The sequence below is a fragment of the Seriola aureovittata genome, chromosome 16 (genome assembly GCF_021018895.1).
Source record: "Seriola aureovittata isolate HTS-2021-v1 ecotype China chromosome 16, ASM2101889v1, whole genome shotgun sequence".
Lineage (NCBI taxonomy): Eukaryota > Metazoa > Chordata > Actinopteri > Carangiformes > Carangidae > Seriola > Seriola aureovittata.
Genome location: NC_079379.1, coordinates 10,063,695 through 10,088,563, shown reverse-complemented (window position 1 = coordinate 10,088,563; position 24,869 = coordinate 10,063,695). Strand labels below are relative to the sequence as shown.

The following is a 24,869-nucleotide window of genomic DNA, read 5'->3' as shown; positions in this document are numbered from 1 at the left end:
TTTGTTTTCTGTTTGTTTCCTTTCCTCTTTTTACTGCTTTGTGATCTTTTAAATTTAGCATGAGGATTTGCTTTCAGTTTGTGCCATTTAATAGAACTGCTGTGAATGTTTAACATTTTTCAATCAGCTCCACAGAATGCCTAAATAATACGCTTTTAGCAAGAGTCTGGGTTTTGTGAGGCTGGATTTATGTCCTATACAGTATGGTTATACAGTACGGTGTGAGTTCATCTGTACACATAAAGCACATCAAAAAACAGGATGTTGCCTGTCACACAGAGATGAGAGTCACACGCTGCAGCATTTGCTCTCATGTTTGCTTCCCCCTGCAATGTGTTCTCTTTCTAAAACAAGTTTTGGCACCGTTTTGGACACCTATTGATGTTCTGCCAGAGAACAATAGTCCCAAAAGTGTTGTGATACCAAAGGTTGTAACCTTTGGAGTTTTTAAGATAAACTTTCCCTTCCTTCACAGCGTCTGACTAATGCTGAGAGACAAAGTCTGTTCACAGCGGTCGGGGAAGACAGAGAGAGGCTGTTGTTGAGCCATTGCAACTTCCTTAGGTTTACCAATGGCACCAAGAAAACTGTGCCAAATCATTGTGTTGGGGTGTGGGGGGTAGCGTGAGTGTTATTGTGTGTGCCTGTATCTGTATGCTGTTATGTGTGTTTTGTATGAGTGGGCACACACCCCCACATGCAAGCCAAGGTGAGTCAGATTTGTGTGTACAACGAACTTAAAAGCACATGGTTGTGTTCAATACTAGTATATTTACTGCCCATGGCCTGGATTCCTGCACGTGTTTGTGGGCTTGAAATCATTCAAATGTGTTGCATGCACGCTACTGAGTTCTTCGTTTGCGCTCCAGTTGTGAGATGATTGCACATGATACTTTCAGGTTAAGGGACTAGTCATTTCATGAAATACCCTTTCTCGTTTTCTAGGGGAGAGTCACTGCAAGCAGTCAGCTAGCTTAGCTTAGCACAAAGACTAAAAACAGATGGATACAGCTAGCTTGGCACTGCCCAATGGTTACAAACAGTTTTTTTTGTGTGTGTGTGTGTGTGTGTGTGTGTGTGTGTGTGTGTGTGTGTGTGTAAAAGTAACAGTTTGGTATTTTACTGGGATGTGGTTGAATAGTGGAGTCATTGGCCTATATCTGGTTTTCGTCCAATTTAAACAAAATATACCACGTTAATCAGTGAGCTTTCAATGTGCTGGTAGCTCTATTTTGTTACTGCTAGACAGAACATAGCTAGCTGCTTCCCCTTGATAGCTTTCTAAGCTAAGCAAACCCACTCACACAATAAATCCTCCAACTTAAACAACCATATAAGTCACTCATCCCCTCAGATATGAAACATAATAAACATAACGGTCACAGTTTGATTGTTTAGGCAAATACACTACTTGGTCAGGTAAAGGAAATGGTGGTTTGAGTTGAGGAACTTCATCGTGTAGTAACAAAAATAAACACGCAGTTAATGGATAAAAGACACAACATTGACTTTAGGTCTCGCTCAGGAAACAAACAGCAGTCTCCTGTGCCAAAGGTCTTGTGTTTTGTCAATCCAACCTCGTCCTAATGCAGACTTTGTTGCTCTGTGTAGTACATCGCCTAACTTCCTCCTTTGCTCCTGTCATAATTACGCTGAAGGTCATCCAACAATAAAATTATGGATCGTAGTAAGCTGCTGGCACAGGCGACCTTTGAGCTCAGGGGGAGCTTTATATTTAACGGATAGAAACAAGAGTGTTCTGCATCATCCCGTCTAACTCTGCTCCAGATAAACAGATAGATCACAATCTTAGCTGCTAGTTATTGGAGGGCTGTTGGCTTAATGTTGCAGTGAAAACATTAGGTCAACAGCCACACAAAATACATGAAAATCTTCCATCTTTTGATTTTGAAGATTTTCCTGACCCAGCCAGTTCTTCCTGACACATGAGACAGGAAACACTACACAGTACAAGGATGCAGCTTGACCAGATCTGTGCTCTTCTCAGCTTCTTGAAAACCAGAGATACCTTTCTCTCTTTATTCTCTTTGCCTTCTCTTTCTAACTTCACCTTTCACTCTCTGCCCCCACACACCCCATGTTTTTATGATGAATATGCATTCATCTTAAATCCCTGGCAGACACTTGAAAGCTACTTCTAACTATAAAATCTTGTGCAGTGTTACTGTTATACTGTGAGAGTTGATGTGAACTCTCTGGGGCGAAAGTGGTATCTGAAGGATTGAAGAGGCGCATCCTGAGGCACCGTCACCTGACAGATTGACATCCAAATGAAGTGCTGTAAGGGGGGGTGGGGGGTGGGCTGGGGCCTCCACAGTCTCAAGAAACATTTCATATTCCAGTTGCGTAGGCACCTTAATCATGTGCAATGTAACTGAAGAGGGCACTGATTTAAAATTACCTGATTGTTTTGTGCCACTATTCTCACAAGCAATTTGCAAGTTGTATTACATTTCTCTCTGCTGCAAATACACATGCCTGAGCTTGTGGGACTCGAGAGCGAGTGTTTGAAGATGTTTTTTTCCTTTGGCGTGAGCTTTATTTGTGCATTTTATCCTGTAACAAAGTGTTGATTGAAGGTGGTTTACAAAGACAAGCGGCACGAGGTGGTTGTTTGGCAGCGTGTGCAGTAATCCAGCAGTTTGCTTGATTTAACCGCCAGTGGACCAAGAGCATCAGCAGCAAATCAGTGCTTAAACCCTCTCTCCTGAGGATAGAGTGGATGTGTTCAAATAAGTGCTCCAAGCACCTTTAAAGAGTGCATGGTATACTGTATTTATAAATCAGATGCTACAAGGTGTTTTGATGCTTGTAATCTCAATATAATACAAGCTTGATTAAAAAGATGCTCTTTGTGGCAGACCCTCCTCTGACTTCTGACAACAAGGACGGCCTTAAGATGATGGTTTATTGAAAGATTACCTGTTCAACCAGTCAACAAATTAAAGACACTTTTTACCTGGCTGAAGAATGGGATTATTAATCATATTCCACCTGCTTTTAAGACTAAGTGTAGTGACAAAAAATGTGGATTTTCGAGCTCAGATCCCTCCCACCCTTGTGCAACTAAGACGCATTAACCTGCCGAATTGATATCAGCAATTTCCTTGTGAAAAGAAAGACTGAGCGTTCAGATTTTAGTTTTCCCAGCTCCTTTGACTTTTGCAACAGATTTCAAAATGTATCTAAAACAAATACAGTTTGCAATGGCATAAATAAAATTAAGAAACCTGTACTAGAGTTGAATTACTAAGTATGTTTTTGCGTCTCTCGCATAAGTCTCAGAGCCGCATCTGCAGTAGGCATCCCCTGTGTAACATGCCACCATGTTTAATTTTAGGTTTCAAGAACATGGACTGAAAATGCAAAATCTCATGAGGGAATGTTACTCAACTTCCTTAACACTCACAGTTTCAAACATTTGAAATCAAACCTGATCAACCTAGTTTCCAGAGAAAATGAATTCAAAACCTATCAGAGCTGAACTTAAATGGAACTCTCAAGTGTCTTTCTTAAGTGTCATAAAGTCACAGTTTCTAACAGCAATTCAGCATCTTTTCTAACTTTGCAATACTTGCCGTGGCTCGGCTTAGTATTGAGTGATGATTCAATATTCCTGTGTGCACTCTCTCCTTTTGTGGCACACCTCCAGTTGGCACTCACTGCGGAGGAGAAATCTTACAAGAAATGTGCATGCACTATATGCATATAATCTTTGTGTGGGAGAGACACTGCACTTTTGTTGCCACTTTCTTCTTATAGAGGCCCAGAGAAAAGTGCAAAGAGACTGACATCTCCGAGTGCCTTTGTAATGTGCTGCATGCGGTGATTGTTTGCCATCGGTGTTATCTCGAGGCATGCGTCCAGAGATTTGTCATCAGGTTTCTCTGTTTGCCTTTCCACTCGACCAAAGCAGTTTACAGGAACGCCAAGCACCTGCTATGGAGCATAATACCACTCAGGATGTTTGCCTGGTGCTTGTTTATCTGTGTTTGTGCAATGAGGTGGAAAAAAATTGTTCAAAGGTAGAGGAACACTGAAGAACTTGCGTAGAGGGGAAAGCTAAAAGTAACAGTGAAAGAGGCACATGAAGTAACGCTAAAAAATATCCTGTTTAAATAAGCCTTTCTGGGCGCACTGGAGTGTTGTGTGTTTCCTGTTGAAATGAAGCAGATAAAGAAACGTTATAAAAGAGTTTGTTTGGGTGTTGTGGTCAGTGAGCAGGATGTTGTGACCCTCTGGGAGGCCACATGTGCTGAGGTCAGCGGGGAATGGCCGTTTTGGGCTCAGAGCGCTGTCGGATCTCCACCTTGTGGCTTGGACCCCATCTTGCAGTGCTGAATGGCTGCCTGAAATACAGACTTGAACAAACACACGCTCGCACACACCCAAACTGTCCACATCCACCCACAGCCAAAAGTAAAATAAGGTCAGTGAAATGGACTAAATGAAAAGCCCTGGTCTACATGATTGGGAGACATTTCAAAGTCTGACACACAAATTTAGACAGCTGGGTTTGTTTTCTTAGCCTGTATTTGTTTACATTTTTGCAAATTGGCACCATTAAAAGTATGCCGAATGAGCTACTGACAAATCCTCGCTGAAATGTATCCATGGATTTACAGACACCTATCACTTGATTACTTAAATCCTGACCACAACTTAAAAACGTGATGATTCTCAGGCAAGTTCTGACGTTTTAAGGAACATCCTTTTTCTACACTACACTGCACCCTCCCTAAAACAGGCACACCAACAGCAATGCAAGAGCTGTTAATAAAGAAGAGTGAGTGGGGTGGAGTAAGAAGGAGTTGACGTCCTGTGTGGAGAGATATAAGCTCCAGGGTCACAGGGTCAGTACTGAAACCTGACATCATGGCTCGAGTATGCAGAGCAAAAACACATGTCTGCAAAGCCCCGGCAATAGACGCGTAATTTATGAGTGTTATAGTGGACTTAACCTCTGTGTGTCTTCAATAAAAACCAACACTATAGAGAGATATGGAGAGACTCTCCATTTCTTATGTCAACCTTGATTAACTGTGAAGCCTGGAACCTCTCCAGGAAAACATGTAGCAGGGGAATGTAATTTAGTGACTTGGAATGGACACTTAAATGAGTTGAGTGTGCTGCTAAGTGTGTAAAAAAATTATACTTTTTGTGATTAAAATTAAATATGAGCAGAACACTGCAGTTTTCTTTGAGAGCTGCCAGCTCTAAATTAGATCTGAAAGGTGTGACTACTTTGAAGTGAATCAGGGTGTTTGCATATACTTGCAGCCTATAGGTGAAGCTTCTGGTTAAGCTATTTTAGAGCATGTCATTTCAAGTCGTGCCTGCTGGGTTTCAGCCTCTTAATGACATGGTTCAGGACTCCGTGAGCCACATGAGTATGACTGAGAAGTAGAAGAAGAAGAAGGAAAAAAAAAAAAAAACTGTCCAACCCCTCAGAAGATTTCCTGTTTCATGAGTAGTGCACATACTGTGAGTCATATAGGGCAAGTCCTGCCTGGTGTGTTTACTTTGCTTCTTCTACCCGGAGCTGTGAACGCGTCCTTTAGGGGTGAAGCAACAGGCGGACCGAACTAAGTCCGCGACGTGTGGATATTAACCCGTTGTCAAGGCTTCGGTTAATTAATGAGAGAAAGGGGAGTGTATAGTCCGTTTCTAAATGGAGCTACTTCGGTTTTTCGCTTTTTGGTGTGGAACGATACTCTTTGGTAGTATCCTGCTCGAGGAGACGGGTGAGTTGAAGTTTGTACTTTGAGAAAAGTTGTCCAAGTGGCAGCTGCGGAGTCATTTAAAGAGACTGTGAAGCGTTGTCGAGCGTTAGGTTACAAAGAGACAAACAGCCTCCTTCAAGAGAGCAAGATAAACTATACTCATTATTTTTTACACAGGCCTATCGTACCTTATTATATCGCCTTCAATATTAAAAAAAAAAACAGCCAAATTAATTTAATGTAAACGACATAACTGCAGACGTACTTTAAAAGCCTTATCTTGCGGATATCACCTGCTAGCCTTTAAAGCCCTCCTCACATTGGGTTATCTTCATCTTTGATGTGCAGCGACATTGCTAACAGGTCTAGCAGCCCCTCTGAGGAAGACAGCGTTATACCTTCATCTGTCTCAGGCTCAGTCCCAGCGGCACCAAGTGGCTTTGGCTGCACCTAATCCTCTTTCCCCCCTCTCTGCAATTATATGTAGCCCTGGGTGACAATTACTACCATTCATCCCTTCCATAGCCCGCCTCCTGGGTTAAAATGACGTGCTCTTTCACAGGAGTTGCTCTAATGATATAATTACTCCGGCTCAATCACCTTCCCACCGCTAGCATTCAGGCATGGACTATCCCCCTCAGTGCTGATTTACTTCAAAACACCTCAGCAGCCCGCCAGGCAGAGCTTTAACTTGCTCCGTCAGATAGTTTAGTCTGAAGCTCAAGTCTGATATTTTGATGTTTTTATTTGTGTGGGAGTCTCTCAGTTAAGACAAGGCCAGAAAAGCAATATCCGTGTGCAATATCCTGCTAACTTTCTTGTGAAGCAAATCTCTCTGGTACTGGCTGAGAGGCAGCAGAAATATAGGATGCCATCAAGTTATAGTGCTCTAGATTTGCTGCTCTTCCACACTGCAGGTTGTACAGTATTTTTGGTTGCTGCAAGCTGCAGGTTTAACCTCACCCCACAGATTGAGTGAAATGACACAGAAGGCTTTTTGTGCCAGGTTAAGAGCACACACGCAGCACCTTTTTCCTCAAGTCAGCGTGAAGTCACAGGCAAAGAGATACTGAACAGACTTCTTCACTGTCTGCTGACACCGGCAAGAAGAATTCTACTTTCACTTACACTTCCCTGTCTAAAACATCTTGCTTTTTGGTCATGTGACTGAGGAAAGTCTTGATGTTGCCATCTTCAGACTGCCACCCACCACTTCTGATACATCACACATGTTCGTTTGCAGTGGGGGGGTTTTCAGCAGATATGAACAGGTTCACAGCCCTCTGCACATGGTGTTAGTGTACAGCCGAAGTGTGGTTAGGTAGTGTTACTGTAGCAGTACAGTCACGTGTTGCTTCACTTCCTCTGTTTAAGTAATTAGGCCGTCAGTCTGTACTTCATTTTGTATCAGTTGTCAACATTAACCTGAAAGATGTAAGATGCAGTGTCCAAGCAGGGTTCTCTAGTTAGGTAGCTAAGTACATGTTCTCTTGGGTATACACTTTTAAACTTTTCATGTACTAACAAAATCATCTGGGATTGTCTTTATGTCTTATGTCTTATACATATATTTTTTCCTGATGATGATTCAACCACCACTGCTAGGTTGATCCTGGGAGATTTGAAATATCCTTTTTTGGGATAGTTTCTAACTCGTAAAGCCACAAGATCCATTTTCCGCTTGCACTTTTATGTGTGGGAAACATTCCCTCCTAGGAAAAGGAAAATCGGAGAGGAGAGGAAAGGAGAGGAGAGATTAGATTGCTCACCTTCTTTGTTGCTCAGTCTCTCCTTTCTCTGCCAAACAGGCATGTTGCCTGGCTGATTTTTATCATTGCAAGGAATAACAGCAAAACTGCAGTCGGAGAATTTCTGTAGACATGCAATTACTCACCAACACACACACACACACACACACACACACACACACACACACGTACACACGTACACACACATACACATACATACACACACATACACACACACACACACACACACATACACACACACACATACATTTTTTTCTCTGTGCAAACATTCATGTACACTGATACATAACACTGTCCTCCCTCTTTTTGATATTCATGAACAGAGCTGGCACAGCACCTTTCTAGATGGGGAGCGGACTCATCGGCTTGACAAATTAGAGACTTCTCAGCGAGGAGATGCATCCGTGTTTTCTTTGTTTGTTGTTCTTGCCTGTCTGGCAGTTGTCTCCAAAGATGATTATCAAACCCACAGGCACTCATCACACAATCCTGTCTGTCTCACCGATATGGGTCTGCCTGCTGGCAAAGTCAAGTCTGAACAAGACCAAAGGAGGTGGATGCCACTGCGCGCTGCTCTTATTGTTCAGACTTCACAGGGAACAAATCTGTCCACCCCTCCAGGAAGAAATAGTTTGGATTTTCTTGTGATTATGTCGAAAATCTGCTTCTGTTTATTGACAAATTCCAACAGACTCCCGCCCTATAATTAAATTTTAGGTTTCCTTGCCCTTAATGCTTAAAAATAAGGAAAAAAACTATTTTTTAGTTTTTAGTAAATAAGTAATTTGTTTGATATTTTAATGTCAAATGCTGCTTAACCAATCCATTAAGTATGCAAGGAAATAGGTTTGAGTCTTGTGTTTTTACAGATTAGACTGAACCTTCTTTTGTACACCCAGCCCACTCACTGTCTGTCCTCTCTCAACCCCCTTCTCTTTCTTTAGAGGCCAATATAATGAAGGTAAAGAGGCTGTGCAAGTTCTGTGATGTGCGGGCAACCAGCTGCACGGGTAAAGGGAGCTGTAAGGTGGATTGTGAAATCACGTCCATCTGCCCCCACGATGACGATGTGTGTGTCAGTATTTGGTAAGTGTCAACTCAACTAAACACAAATTGTGGTTTTGATCTTAAATGAATCATTAAGTTATAGTTAAAGTGGGAAGAGCATTTTTCAGTATATTCAGATCTTCACATCACACTACATGTACAGCCAGAGAAGTGAGGAAATGAGGCCACACTATGCTCTTTTATTAATCAGATCAGGCATCATTTCCTGCCTGAAGCCCTAAAATTTCTTCCTTGAAGTGACCTTTTCCTTTGAACACTTTGTCAGTCAGCATTATGGTGGAGACAGTTGGCTGGATTATGATAGCACATGAGCACCTAACCACCCATCAGCATCAGATCTGACTCCAAATGTGAGAAGCAGCAGGAAGCAGATTTGTGTCGGTATTAAAAGCTTTAGGCCACGCTGCGGTTCCTCATTATATTAGCAATTTAACGGGCATGTTAGGAGCTGAGGTTAGCAGAAAGCTAATGGCACATGGACAGCAGCACCTCTTTAAAATGTCTCTCATAATGGTGTGGCCAGTGCTGCTCAGCAGGGAAGCAAAATTTAAATATGTATGCTTGTGCAGGTTCAGGGTTTTTTCCTTGTTTCCTGTTTTTTAATAGTGTTTCAGAATCTTGCTGTTTGTAAATGTGACCTCTGTGTTGCAGTCATTAACATAATGCTGAGACTGTGGACTGCTGAAAGAGACAAATCTGGCATTTACAGTTACCACTTTATCACTGCGGCTGAAAAATTGCATTATTTGCACAACTGTAGACCCATCATTATTACATTGTTATGTGATAATACAGATCTCTGAACAGTCCAAAAGTCCCCAGTCTACAAACAAACACTACAAATCAGACCCAGTAAATGAAAGTGTTTTCAATGTGTGTTTTCGCTTTCTAAGGAGGAAGAAAGATGACAATATCACCTTTGATACAGTCTGCCACAACCCGGCTCAGAAGCTGCATGGCCTCGTCTTGGAGGATTACAACAACAGCAAGTGTGAGATGAAGGAGAGGAAGGGCATGGGCTCACAGTTCTTCATCTGTTCTTGCAATGTGGAAGAGTGCAATGAGCAGGTCTATTTCAACCCAAGTAAGTTTATTTTGTTACGTTTGTTTGTTTTTTGACCACTATCAGAGGGACAAGCTGTAAACACAACATTGACATACAAAGTGGCTTATTTACACATCCAGCTGATTCAGAGCAACATAAGCATTAAGTTGAAGTTGTGTTTCTTGTGACATGATGAATGTATGCCCAGTCTTCACTCTGTTTTTCCCTTTGAACTTTTGCAACTGTTTGGTGCTGGGCAGGTGTCACGCAGTAGGCTTATCGGAGCTTCTTTCTGCACACAGCTCCCTGTTGGATACAAGGCTGATGAGACTAGAGAAGCTGAAACAAAATGGCAAAATTGTAGGAGTTAAAACTAGAACAATTAGATAGAAGATGCCAAAACACTCCGTAGAGCTGCAGAGAGCTGCAATCGGGTGATAATTTCTGCGAGTTCATCACTAGGAGCCACGATTTCACTGTACACTCAATCATTTAAAGCATGATTTATATAAAAATATTGATTAGAGCAGCTTTAAGTTGTACAAACTTACACAAGTCCCTTGTTAATGCATCTGTATCAGTACTTTTCTTCCCACAGTGGACCAGTAGTGCAGGAACACTGTATTAACATGTAAGAAGCGGGCCTTTACAGGTTCTTACATCTGTACAACATAACATGGTAACGTCATAGTCACGGTCGACCTAATATTATTATGCCAGCTTGTCATGTAAGGCGTCATGCATGAACGCTAACATGTGTGCACTGTAATGTTCTTCAGAAACATGATTACAAACAGGTTTTCGGAGACATTGCCCTGTGGACTCCAGTTCCAACATTGGCCGTGGAATCAAATGTATTTTGACTACAGCATCCAGGCAATAATAACACCGAGGTACATTTCCGAGACCTGGCTCTGCACCGAGGGCCAAATTGAAAGCATCTGCACAGTGCAAAACACGTCATGGAAATCCATTCGCTCACTGTCGAGAATGTCTGTGCACTTTCTGTAACTTCTCAGTGACTAACATGAGACTGTGTTGTAATGAAGGAGCTCCAGCAGCAATAAAATCTACAGTACAAGGCAACAATATCAGTAATTCTGACCAGAGACTCTTTCTTACTGTTAGTGAGTAAAGCATTTTTCTGATTTATGGTGGTGTTATGTTTCTCATGACTGAGTGACACAGAGCTCTGCAAAAAAAGCTATTACATAACTTAGAAGAAAAACTAAGTTGTTAATCACATCCAGCAAATATATGCTTAGAGATGCTATGGTAACAGTTAACTCTTTTCACGCCATTGTAGTGGTATCGATGTTCTCATCTAAATCTTGGCAAGAAGGCAAATATGTGTATTTCCCAAAATGTGAAACTGCTCCTTTTTTAAAGATTTTCTTCAGTTCACAAACAATACTTCAAAAAAACAAAACTCAAAAAACTTTACGTGTAAGGAAAAACTTAGATGAAGAGGATTTAACCAGCAGGGCACTAGATCCCTATCCTTCAAATTTAACGTTAAGGTGTAATTCACAGTCTTTGACACTCACTCAACATTTTCTCCGGAACATTCAATATTTGTAACTATGAGTGAGGCTCTGGCTAAAGCTGTCTGGGAGAGTCCGGGAGGCACAGTGACAGGTTTGTTGTGAGAAATAGCTTCTCACTCTATGAAAATCAAAACAAACTGACTGGGGCCATGTTGAGGATTTCAGACATGTGGTTTCCTGTTGAGAGAAAAAAAAAAAGAGAGAACCAGAGGGTTTGACTGGGCCGTTAACCTGATGCCTTCTCCATTCGTCCTCCACCCTTGTTTTAACCCGACTCTGCTCCTCACATCTACGCCTGCCTCTTAAATCAGTTTCATTTGTTGTTTTTTTTTATTCACCTGTTTGGGTAATTTGAAAAATGTGAACACATTCTGCATTGAAGCTAATATCATCTCACATTTAGCAACCAAAATCTTCTGCTAGATTTAAGGTCTGTAAAAGCTGGTAATTTTAAAATGGAAAACACTTAAGAAAGCTGTGTGGCACTCAGAGCAACTAGAGAAGACAGCGTATAAATGATTAAATTTAGAACTCATCAAACTCTGGAGCAGTTGGTGTTTTCTCATTTAGTGTGTTGTGTCTGGTTATATACTTTTTATAAGTCTTCTTTTATGTCTGCTGCTTCAAAAACTGGACCATAAACACAGCACAAGTATAAACTTTCACTGTTTGCCAAAACCGGAGCAGCTACCAGACACACCACCGCCTAAATTATAAGAATCAGACATAAACTATAAAGAGACACAATATGTGGTTGACTGGATCAGGGTTTGGAGCAGTTTGCCTTTGTGGCCTGGATGCTAACTTTGGCTTTCTGATGCTTATAGACATTCCACATGGGAGGGTCAGGTTCCTCTGCAGTTCTGAGAATACCACTTTACTCTGGACTAGACGCAATCTGCTGAGACAGAATTTGAGCTTTATTTCTTAGTATTGTGGTTGACAAATTGTTCCAAAAAAGCACAAGTGCAAAAGCACTGTTTCGTTCACACAGAGAAGAGACTAAAATCCAAGAGATCAATAAAATCTCCCACTTTTTTAAACCTATGTTGAACTATAGAAATGTGGTTGACAAAATAAATCTCCATTTGTAGCTGTTCTGGAAGTTTTTAATCATATCACATGATCAGCAGGTGGAGTGTGCCTAGATGAAATTGTGGATGTTTAAATGTCCATTTTTCTGAATCTGTGTCATAAATTTATATGGAATCTACAATTCCATAACAGCTGGGCAAACGAGTAAATTGACCTCGCCTTAAGTCAAGAATGGAAATTCAAATTAAACCTGTGTTAATTGTTGTGGCCACTTGGGGGCGGGACAATTGGCTGTAAACACAATACTGACATATTATCACCTTTTTAAAGTTGAAATTGAGAATTTGTTAGCAAACTGTAGCCTGTTTACACATCCAGCAGATACGGAACAACATTAGCTTTCATTTGGAGTCATGTTTTCTATCTAGCTGATGAATAAAAGTTATTGCTTTGTCATTATGGGGTATTCAGTGTAGACTGATATGGAGGGAAAAAAATGATTTAAACAATTTCACCACAGGCTGCAAAATAACTAAGTGTGAAAAAAGAGTCCAAATACTTTCTGAATGCACTGTGTATATATCATCCTCATCCTCAACATCTCTTTTGCTTTTGTTCACTTAGACATGGATTCCCAGGTGGTAGCAGTCATCTTAGTGAGCCTGGTGCCGCTGCTGGTTATGGCTGTTGTCGTCATCAGTTTCTTCTACTGCTATCGGGTCTACCGCCAGAGGCAAGCCAGCTCTAGACGCAAGAAGGGTCCTCCACTGGACTTCAGTGATGCTCACGCCATCATGATAGACGACGAAGGTTCAGACAGCAGCTCCACACTCGCCAACAATCTCAACCACAACACAGAGCTGCTGCCCATCGAACTGGATGTTCAGGTTGGAAAAGGACGCTTTGCAGAAGTTTACAAAGCTAAACTGAAGCAGGGCTCCTCAGTCAGCGAGGAGCAAGGCTTTGAGACAGTGGCCATTAAGATTTTCCCATACGAGGAGTATGCCTCTTGGAAAAATGAGAAGGAAATTTTCTCAGACGCAGACTTGAGACACGAGAATGTGCTTCACTTCCTGACGGCAGAGGAACGGAAGGTGCAGAGACAATACTGGCTTATCACAGCCTACCAGCCGAGAGGGAATCTTCAGGAGTACCTGACGCATCATATTATCAACTGGCACGACCTGTGGCTGCTGGGGAGTTCACTAGCCCGTGGAGTGGCTCACCTTCACAGTGACCACACCCCCTGTGGTCGCTACAAAGTGGCTATCGCACACAGGGACATTAAGAGCTCCAACATACTAGTGAAAAGCGACCTGTCCTGCTGCCTGTGTGACTTTGGCCTCGCACTCCGGCTGGACAACAATCTGTCTGTGGATGAGCTGGCCAACAGTGGGCAGGTAAAGCTTTCTAATCCTAAATTTGGGGGATTTATTTGCCTTCACTTGGCTTTTGATCCCTTAAGAGATAAGAAATAAATCCTCTCCTGTCATAATTTGCACTGGCATCCCAGACACAGGCCATTCCAAGCCCTGCCATATATTTCTTTGAAGATATTTATCAGAGCCTGAGAAGAGCTATCAATCAAACCTGTCATTTCTGATCCTCATCATTCAGGGATACCATCTCTAAATATTTGGCTTTATTTCTCTATACCTTATTCCCAGATGTTTCAATGCTGATAGAAATTGAGCTGTAATTCTTCTTAGGTTGTCATTTTATTATATTCACAAGGCAAACAGGCTTGATTGATTCTTAATGGACTCATTACGCTGATGTAATAGGCCAAAGTCATATTAGACCCCGTTATGAAAATGACTCATAAAAAAGGCCTCACCCTTTGCAGTGCAGCACACCTAATGCATCGTAATGCCCTCAGTGCATTCAGAGGAGGTGCCAGTGAACACATTTTCCAAGGCAGTAATAATGTTAAGACAAACAACCTGTTGTTAAGATCTGAGCCACTTTTTGTCTGTCCAGTTGTTTAACACATCAAACATGTTTTGATTCACATAAAACTGATATGACATCTTACTACAGCACAAAATTACCACCTGTCTTACCCCCCCTAGATTAATGTTGATAAGTAACTCTTACTGCTAAGATGTTCTGTTTAGCCAGACTGTTTCAACTAAACTACTCCCTTATTTGGTGGTTTACTAGCTCCCCTTATCTGTAGCACCCTGTTTAAGCCATATAATACAGCATTATGCATTCTCTTATCATTTATTATCATCAGTGGTATCAAGGACTTCAGTGACCTAGATCTCTGTCTCCCTTTCTGCTTTTTTCTCAGGTGGGTACAGCCCGATACATGGCCCCAGAGGTGCTGGAGTCCAGAATCAACCTAGAAAACATTGAGTCTTTCAAACAAGCCGATGTTTACTCCATGGCTCTCGTACTGTGGGAGATCATCTCCAGGTGTAGTGCAATTGGAGGTAAGTTGAAGTGCTGTTGATCAGAGGCACAATAAGTCATGTTTAAAACACACGGCTTGAGCAGGTTAGTGTGCTGCACTGCAGATCACAAATACAGAATAATTCAGGATTGCAAAGAGAACTGATGTGATGCCTCAGTGAGAGAAATTACTACTGTCACTGGTATTATTAAATCAATATTTGAATTTGAAGGCTAATATGGCAGCTTTAGCTGGAAGCTGCTGACAGCTAACATTTTATGAAACATGATAAAATCTTTAGATGTTTATTCCTTATGCCAAATAATTTCATCCAAAAGAGTAGTTGGACCATGGGACATCAAAACCTCCAATGAAACCTAATCAAAATATTTTGCCTTTTTAGGTTGAGCAACTTTTAGTAAACTGATAAATTAGGCTTTGAATTAAATATTAATTGAAATAAAACATTGCTAAAGGACTATGTGAATAAATAAAATCTGCAAAGAAAAAACTAAATCTAAGTTGTACATTTTGCAGACCTCTCTTACTGTATTCAGGAGGAATACTTCAGAAGTAGACAACAGGAAAGACCTGTATCCAGGCCAAAGTCAGTTTATCAATACCACACAGGAAATATAAGAATATTTATTTATATTAACCCATCTACAAATTCAGAGTTGACTAGAGGGCTGACGTCAGTGTCAGTCCCTCAGAAATACTACAATAGATATTTACGTTCATTGAAGTTTTGAGGTCTTCCCGAAATACTGACTCCTTAAAGGGGTAGTTTAACATTTTGGGAATTAGGTTTATTTACTTTATCGCAAAGAGTTTAGATGAGAAGGTTGTACCAATCTGTGTGTTAAATATGAAGCTTGTTTGGTTTTAGGGGGAATCGTGTTTCCCAAAACATTGAACTGTTTCTTTAATGAGTATTCCACCTTGTATCCGTCAGTATTCTCTTTGTGTATCATGATCAGTTGTGGGCACCTGCTCTAAGCATGAGACTGTTTGTATACTGATGATATGCTGCCCCCACTGTACACACAGTAATCATCACTTGTGACCTTTAGTTAATAATAGAGAACCACGTTTTCCTCGGTAATTCAGAGATTAGCCTGGGTCGTTGGGTGTAAAGGAAATCAATAGCAGCACTGATTGATGAAATTCCCTTTGGAGCCTGTGTAAAGATCCTCAGAAATACTGTAAAAAGAAAAATTGCCTCCACAGCTCGCTTGACCTCTAAGGAATACAAGCACACTGACGACTTTACCAATTAGGAACCCAGTGACCAACACCACCTCGAGTCACTCTGTAGATGTGTGACGCCGTGTGACAGGACGTATGCGTGTGTCCTCCACGTCCCATTAATCACTGTGGGAACAAAATGTGAATGTGACAAACACACAATCCATCTTGTAGAAGTCTCAAGGATCAGCTTTCACTTTACTAATGTACCGTTACTTGTGTTTGTCATTCTGTAGCAAAAACAAGGCCAGGATATGTGCAAATAATAGAAATGGGTGATTATCTGAAGGCAAACCACAGGGCAGTATTTCACATCGACAGTCAGTCATTTGTTCTCACTTCCCTTTGGTGTCTCTATGGTCCAGTTTGTTTCTGTGACTGCTCCTGTCTCCATTGTGTCAGAGAAGTGATTGAAAGCCGGGTTTGGGCATGAACGCTTCTACTTTGGCATTTTCCTGTTTGCCCCCACGACCCCCCCCCCCCCCCCTCCCCCCAGGGGGCCCCCTTAAAATGTATCGCACAGTTACGCTGCCCATGACTCCTCTGAAGAAAACAACATGGCCAAGTGACCCACAATCCCCTTCACTTTTCCTTCCCAACACAGCAAGAATATGTGTGCCCTGTGGGTACACCTTTGAAAACAAAATAGACCCTTTCCTGTTTTGCAAAGAGCACGGTCCCAAGACACGCTGTTTTGACTGTGAAGTTAACTTTGTAAGTATGGATGTCTCCCTTGGATGAGGATGTTTTGTGACTAATGTCTCTTGAGAGTGGACCAGACAGGATACACGCTGGTAGAGGTATACTAAATGAATCCAGGCTCACTGGATAAAGGTTAGTGTGACTTCTCTTGGTTTCCTCCTGAGGGAGAAAAGCTTTATTCATCCCACTCAGCCTCGTCCATCCATTTCATTCACTTCTGAGTTTATGTTCATGAGTCTTTCAGCCCTTTGCTTTGCTTTTATTTAGTCCCAACCAACAGGAACACTGCAGACAGTGCAGGCAGCAAACATTATCTTACAACGTTTTTCTGAATGTCCTTGTGCAGAAACTCTCTGTCATTCTTTGCTTCTAAACTTGACACTCAACACAATTTATCTACATTTCTCTCCCCTACTCTATGACTTTTTTTTCTTCTTCCTACCCTGAGGCAGGTGAGCAGCAATTAATTACTCTCTGACTGCACCGCAGCACTGGAGAGAGCCATCCAGCTTTACTCATGCCAGCACAGACAGGCTAGTGTAGCTTTATTGGAGAAAAGGGAAGCAGAGGGGTTCCCGTCACACCCGTGGCCCAGAATAGAGACTAAAGATAGAAGCCACTGAGATAGTTCATGTGTTTTTCCCGTGTTCTGTGTATCTCTATCCACTTTTTCAAAACTTGGCAACTCTCCGAGACGAGCAGAGGGGTGAAATCTGTAGTTCGTTAAGCGAAAACCCAAGGAGACATTCTCATGCTGAAAGGTTAAAATGTTGTACAAACACAGAAAGCCTCCTGCCTTGATAGACCCTGAGGAAGATGGAAAGAATAGGCTGCACAAATGAGATGCGGTAATTTGGTTTTGCTCCAATGGCAGCAAAAAATCACCTTCAGATAAGTATGCCGGCAGAGATGTGGTATTGATTGTGGAATCAGAGCACCATGAGAGTAAAACAGATGTTGACGGAGTGTGTTTAAAAAGCTTCATGCTTTAACGCTGATGGTCTCTTGCTTTTCCTGAAGTTGCCAACTCCCTCTAGGTTGGTGAGTCACTCATGACTCTCTGTTAACTCACCTCATTTGAGACTAAATATGAACACGTGTGAACACACACACACACACACACACACACACACATCCCAGGGCATCATTTAAATGACCTAGGTGAAGCCCTTGTTTCCCCAGTCTCTCTTGTCTCTGATGCCACCTGCCTGTGTGTGTGTCTGTGGAAGACAGATGTCTGATCAGCTATCTCAGTGGCTCAGCGTCTCAGTGGCAGGCAGCCACATAGCTGCTTTGTCACAGTTCCTGGGGCCATGGTCTGCTCCGAGTTCTGCCAGGCGAGAAGAACACAGCCGTCTGTCGACAGCGCCAGTCAGCCAGCCATGAGCCACCACTTTGCTTTCTTTATCTTCCAAAACTATAAAGACAGAGGAAGAGTTAGAGTGAGAGGGAAACAGAGAGATCAACACGCCTCAGAGAGAAGGAAAAGCTGGATTCTAGGCTCAGGCCTTTTTTATCTCTGTCTCTGTTCTCTAAAATGTCTCTCCTGTATAATTTAGCTGCTCCAGATTTAGGGCTTGGAAAGACTATGAGGGCGTTCCTCATGCGGGTGGGGCTAAGTAGTGGGATAATAGTGGAGTGGTGTTGAACGTGGAGCTGCAGACGGAGAAATGCCTTCAGTCCCTAGAGGGAGAGGTTGGGCTAGACTGGAGAGGAGGAGAGGTTAGGGCAGCTGCTCTCCAGATGTCAGACCATCAACTCCTTCAGGACTGGAGGGCCTGATGGGCTGGAGTGTATGCATGTGTGTGGGGTCTGCCATGGTCCATATTTGGGGGACTTTGGGGATGACTTGGGGACCAAATGTGTGTGTGCCCAATTTGGTTTCATTGAAGTTGCATCCAGCATGAGCTGAAATAGCTTTGGTCATCTTTTAATGGGGTTAGGTGAAGGTTAGGGTATGTATCAGCTATAGTTAATGGTAGGGTACGCCTCCAGTGTAAGTCGATGCCATGTGTTCAGAAGTAAGCTCTGCTAATGTGTAATGCACATGTATGCATCTGTATTAAATGACTTTAACAACCTGTGAGGAACACCAAACAAGTGTCACAGCCACCACAGCCTAATGAAAACCAGCACAGGCGGCTGGGACTGGATCCGTCAAGCTGTTGTTCCAGACCGAGAGACTTTGGGAAACAGACAATGTTTTTGTGATCACATTACTAATTTATTTCCAAGTACATGTTGAAACTATGTTTGGATCTGTTTGCCTGCATTATTTATGTGTTTAGGTGACAGGGTTTCTGTTCTTTTTTCAGGGTATATGCCTTGTTGAGAATAATTGGACAAAAATGTTAACTTGGAAGGGCAGCAGCACAAGAATATCAAACAATATCTGGATTGTGCTTTTCTTGTAACTTCGCTGTAATAATTTACGATGGTTTGTGTTTCTCGTTCTTTTTTTTGTTTAGTCCTCTTTGCCTTGCTACTGCAGTTTGAGCACTGATATCTAAACATCAACTAAACATGACTGCACCGTAATGGATGTATATCACGACACTTCTGAGGGGTCACATTAATTTCCTTAGTCCGCCTCTGAAGCTGAAGTGAACTGAATTTCTCTCGGCTGCAGATTCCCAGACAGTTTCTACAGGCATGTCTGACAACCAGCACGAAAAATAGACATTAAGGAGAAAATATGTGCCTGCGTTGCAAAATTCAACTGGCTACATGTCAGCTGTCGTAGGAAACGTCGTGTAAGTTCTTGATTGTCGCTGTGCTGAACTTGTTATATGGCATTGCAGAAATCTTGTCAATATGCAGTGTGTGACTTCTGCAAACCACAGCATTCCTCACTTTCCCTGTGTCGTGTTTTCAATAGCTTTTGCTAGTTCAGAGTTTAATTTAAGGTTTGCCCGGAAAAACCATCTTTCCTTTTAGAGCAAGATTGGCCAATCTTTCCATCCTGGAATACACACTTTTGTTTACACTGCTCAGTGCTCAGTAGTATGATTCCTTTTTGGTTCCATTGTTTGGGGATGGACACATAAACATGTTTGCCCAACAGTTAACAAAGTGGAGTTGCAGTCTAACATACAGTTATACTCTCTCTCTCTCTCTCTCTCTGACCTGTCAAAACAAAAAGAAACATCTGTTTCCTTTTCTCTTAAATATTGACTGATGGCAGGATGGGGGTATGTTTAAGCTTTTACACCAAACCAGAGGATCTTGAAAAAAAAAAAAATTTCAGCTTCTGCAGAAGAATTCTCTGTTGCATTAGTCTGTGTCCCAGAAGTCTCAATTTCCTGTCTGCAGGCTTCATAACTTCCTGTCAGCTTCTTTTGAACATGTTTTGAAAGAGTGAAATAAAACCATCATTTGGTTCATTTTACAAACTGTATACTAAGACCTGGATGGTCTATTCCAGTTAGTTAACCCCAATCAACACTTTAGAGAACAGTTGTAGATTTTTCTATTACTTAATGCTGGCAGATATGATGGTTTACATACTGCACAAGATGTGTGAGTTTTCTTGCAGAGACAACACGTTTGCCTCGTGACTGGGCGGATTACTCCACAGCTCGCTGACTCCGGTTGGCACTGCTTTGTTCCAGTTTTGTAAACTCTGTGGGACAGATTTCCATCAAGCAAAATGCAAGACAAATCTGTGCTGTGCCTTCCATTCAGTTTATTTGTGTATTCAGGACCCAATTGCATGACCGGTGACTGCACTGCCTTGTATGTGTATTGTTTAAGTAAATGAGAGCTTAAAAGACACAAGTCCAGCATTAGGTTTGTATGAGATCTGAATACTAAGCAAAATAAAAATGGTAATGATTCATTTCCAACTTTCAGTAAATAGTCAATTTACATTATTATATAATAACACATACTTACAGTATGTGTGACTCATTTCACTGTCGGGTTTAAGCTTATAATTAAAGTTGAAAATTGCAATAACAATGTATTGTACTTTAGAAGTATGTATCCGTCTTTCTAGGTGAGGAAATCATAAAAGTTATCAATTCTGAGGTTGTTATTGCAACATATGAGAGCGTTTATTATTGTGTTTATCAACAGTTAACCGTGGCAGTCAATTTTTTTGTTTTAGAAGTTTTTGAAACAGCCTAAAGAGTGGAATATACTGTTATCTGTATCTGTTTGAAGGCTTTTGTCTTTGTCGGGTTATTTGTAGAAAACTGTGGGAGTCTCAAACTGGCATTTTGCTCCTGGTCATCTTTTAATGATGAAATTTTAATAATGATGAAAATGAGCTAATTATTTACTTGTGCCTCATCAGGCTTTTCTCATCTCAGCAGATTCTCTGAATTTTTTTTTTTTTTTTCAGGCCCTCCGCACTTCAAAGCAAATGGGAATTTCATTTGATGTCTTAATCCAAGGATACACCGATCAGCCACAATACCCAGAGACCTGTTTTATGTTATGGCTGATCTGTGTATATTAATTCATGTAGGGATACATTTTCTTTGGAAAGTCTTGACCCACAGTTTCCAGACTGTATCCTCCACACCAATGCTTTGAATTCCTGCCCTGAGAAAACTCAACTGGTAAATTGCCTTTGACAAGCACTCTGGGTTTTGTTGTGTAAGAGAGCTAACACAAAGCCAGAGCTGTGTTGGTGAGATACTTAAAGACTATTGAAGCTGAGGGTAAAAAATGTGATAATAATAAGTGTTTCTCTTCAGCAAATCTCCCCCTTGGCCCTTCTATCAGCAGCACAGGATTCTTTAGTTGTTTGTGCTGCTTCAGTGCTATTTAAAGTTTGCAACCTGCAGTTTTAATTTAGAGCACACAGTGAAACCTTTGAGAGGCGCTGTCGATATGTGTGTTGTGGGCCAATGCCATCTGATTAAGCCTCTCTATTGAAGAGAGCTGCATCAGTCAGCAGATGTGGATCCATTTCAAAGTGTTTCTCTTGTCTAAAACAACCAAAGCTCAACATTTTGATCATTTTTTGTACCTGTCTCTTGTTTTTGTGTGTCAACACGCAGAGGTGAAAGAGTATGAGCCACCCTTTGGGAACCTGAGGGAACACCCGTGTGTAGAGAGCATGAAGGACAGTGTTCTCCGAGACAGAGGAAGACCTGAGATCCCCAACAGCTGGATCAACCACACAGTAAGAGGCTCCAACACAAACTGGACATACTCCTATTTTTTAAGTTTGATTTAAAAAAAAAAAAAAAAAAAATCTGTGTTTTTCATTACAACTGTAATATGTACTAATGTTTTTTTATCATATGTCAGTTTTTAGTTGCGACTGTGAGTGCAAATTAGCTGATGAACTAACCCTGGCACCTTTACACTGATGTTGCTGAATGTCAATGTTGCCTATCAATAAAAAAATAGATAGCAATAATAAGTACTATGTGTTTGATAACCTACAAAATGCATCATATAACCCTTTTTAACCAGCAACTCTAAGGAATTATGGAAACAGGAACTAAACACAAGAACAAAAACTGAGAACTAAAAGTCCCTTTTGCGCATTCTTGTTTGCGTTTTCACAACATTTGAAGAGATTAGACTGATTTTATAAATTTAAAAAACACATAAGTCAAAGCATTAATGTCACTTTAAATGATTATAATTGCTATGATAAAGCAGCACATGCTTCCACATTAGCTTACTATTATTCTTTGTGGCATTTCTGTATTGACAATCTCCTGAATTATTAGGCTACTGTTTAAACAAAGCTAACGTAAAATAGTCAGAGAGATCAGATCAGTGAATGAGGAACAGTCTTTATGTGCTATAACAGTCCTGGGAAGTGTTCAGATCTATAATTCTGCTGTCTGCTCTATTCATATGACTCCCTGTTTTATTCTTTCACTTATAGGAAATGAGCTGGTACACAGACACAGATTGGCATACATATAAACACACAGATGGAAACACATAAACACACATGAACATTCCTAGTTTCAGCTGAGGTGATGATATTCTGTCGCAGTCAAACTTGCCCCCAGTCTTTATTATTGACTGATCATATCTGTGCTCCATTGCTCCCCCTGCAGGGCATCCAGATGGTGTGCGCCTCCATAGAGGACTGCTGGGACCATGACCCGGAGGCCCGTCTGACAGCCCAGTGTGTTGCTGAGCGCTTCGACGACATGGAGTACCTGGACAAGCTGTCAGATCGCTCTGACTCAGAGGAGAAGATCCCTGAAGAAATCTTTGTTGTGGATGAGAAGTAGAGCTCAACAGAAACACTGCCCCCACTGGGGCAGTTGAGGAATTACAGCCAAGCAGGTGGGAGAGAAAGAACTTCCAGTGGACGCTGTGTTTGCTATGGGTTCGTCCAATGTGTGACGGAGGAGCAAACTGGAAAATCGTGTAGATGAGAGTGAACTGTTACCAGAAATGGGCGTATATACACTATACACATCAGGACCAACATAAATATAAACACCAGTGACTGACTTGATTTATTTTCTTCAACATGCTTCAAAGACTCGATCAAGTCATAAACAGACAGGGAAATCACATTATTAAGCTTTTTTAACCAAATACTATTTGCACTTTATCAATATCTATGCACACCAAATGATATAAATCTATATTCAGTTTTGTTTTTGTTTTGACAATACATTTCAGGTATAGGAAACAAAGGGACAGGCTATATTTAAAGGGAGTAATGCAAAAATATTAAGACATTTAATAACACTAATAATGAATATTGGATATATTGGACTGAATGTTTTCCTGTGTGGCCTTGGATAGATGTCAATGGGACTGGATGACAGCATGATGGAAATTAGCCAAAGCAAAGGAATAGAAACCCATCTAAGGCAGTTATATGCAGGGAAAGCCGATATCAAATCTGAACTGTAATATAAAGACGGAAAAACCAGCCTGATAGGAAATGGGGAACACATTGGTGTGTGTGTGTGTGTGTGTGTGTGTGTGTGTGTGTGTGTGTGTGTGTGTGTGTGTGTGTGTGTGTGTGTGTGTGTGTGTGTGTGTGTGTGTGTGTCTCTGTTTCTGTGTGTGTGTGTGTGTCTCTGTTTCTGTGTGTGTGTGTGTGTCTCTGTTTCTGTGTGTGTGTGTGTGTTTGTGTGTGTGTGTGTCTTTCTGTTTCTGTGTGTGTGTGTCTGGACACATGAGTATTACTCAGAGGACTCTATTCCCAAAAACAGACAGTCTGCTGAATCAGACCAAGAGAATAACAACTCGGGAAGAGAGAACTGTATAACGGACTCTAAACTGGAGGATCTAGCCCGCTGCCTATACGCCATTAAAGCTGAACTTGTTTGTAGACATTTTGTTAAGAAAATGGGGAACTCAACTCAATCAAGTAAAGTCATAATTAAAAGTGTTACAGTACTCATTGTGTCAATTTGGTGTTTTTAATACTCTATTGTAGTTTGTACTCTTTGGTGCCACTTTTGATTACTCCCCCAAGGGTGTCATGTGAGATGATTGGAAATCCCTGAATCACTCTTATGGAAAGTCTAAACTGCTTTACAGCCCAAAACAAATAACTTTCAGCTCCATTCCAACTGTTTCAAGATGACACTACATGACATCGTTATTTACAAAAACACCCGCAACATCACACAGTATCCTACACAAACACTGTACTTGTACATGCTCAATTGACTGGATGCCATCAAATGAATTACGTGTGCAGTTAAGAGTTGTGAACATCTAGCAAGACTAAAGCTAGCGGGGCTAAATAACTAGTGAATACAAGGTAATGCCAGGGCTATAACACCAGCTAATGATGGACCAAACGAGGACTGAAATACAAATTTAGATTGGGTTTCATAATTTTTTGTCTTCCTCCATTCCTCCATTTAACAGCAATGAAATAATATCTTGCAAATTTAATTTGATAAATTAGAAATGGACAGATTTTAATATACTTTGTGTACTGAAATTATGCTTTCTTTATGGGAAGATATTATGTAATTTGTCACTGTAGAACTCTTGCAGGATGACAAGCTCACTAATGTCAGTTTGTACAAGCCCATCACACTGCCCTGGCACGCTGTGACACAAACTTAAAACATATCAGTACGAGCCGTGCATGCATGCTCATATGCATCACCCTGGTATGTGAAACCTGCATATTCTGTCATGCATACTATATACACAACGCATTTGCGTGCTCATGTTGGCACGCACACAAACTCATTCATGCACTGAAAAGTACTTAGTTTTTCATTCATGATTTCACTGAGAACACCAAGGTGTTTCAAATGTTGGGTGTTATCCAGAATATGACAAATCTCTTAACTGTGTTCATATGCATCATAATCGTGGCAGTTCTCTATTGAATGACAAGCAGCTTTA

The 24,869-nt window shown here is 41.3% G+C and overlaps 1 protein-coding gene across 2 annotated transcripts in view; it reads left to right on the top strand.

The window, feature by feature from the left end:
* LOC130183872 (TGF-beta receptor type-2-like) overlaps window positions 1-23,897 on the top strand; it is a 34,515-nt gene extending 10,618 nt beyond the window's left edge. Inside the window, exons 1-7 of one of the 2 annotated variants that reach the window (XM_056399607.1) lie at window positions 5,291-5,765; window positions 8,458-8,599; window positions 9,475-9,665; window positions 12,833-13,608; window positions 14,505-14,646; window positions 21,566-21,690; window positions 22,589-23,897. In XM_056399607.1, the coding sequence (XP_056255582.1) occupies window positions 5,693-5,765; window positions 8,458-8,599; window positions 9,475-9,665; window positions 12,833-13,608; window positions 14,505-14,646; window positions 21,566-21,690; window positions 22,589-22,768 (1,629 nt within the window). In that variant the 5' untranslated portion in view covers window positions 5,291-5,692 and the 3' untranslated portion in view covers window positions 22,769-23,897. Of the gene's footprint in view, window positions 1-5,290; window positions 5,766-8,457; window positions 8,600-9,474; window positions 9,666-12,832; window positions 13,609-14,504; window positions 14,647-21,565; window positions 21,691-22,588 lie in introns of those variants that run through there. The other variant, XM_056399608.1, reaches the window with a different exon arrangement.
* The last annotated feature ends 972 nt before the right edge of the window (window positions 23,898-24,869 follow it).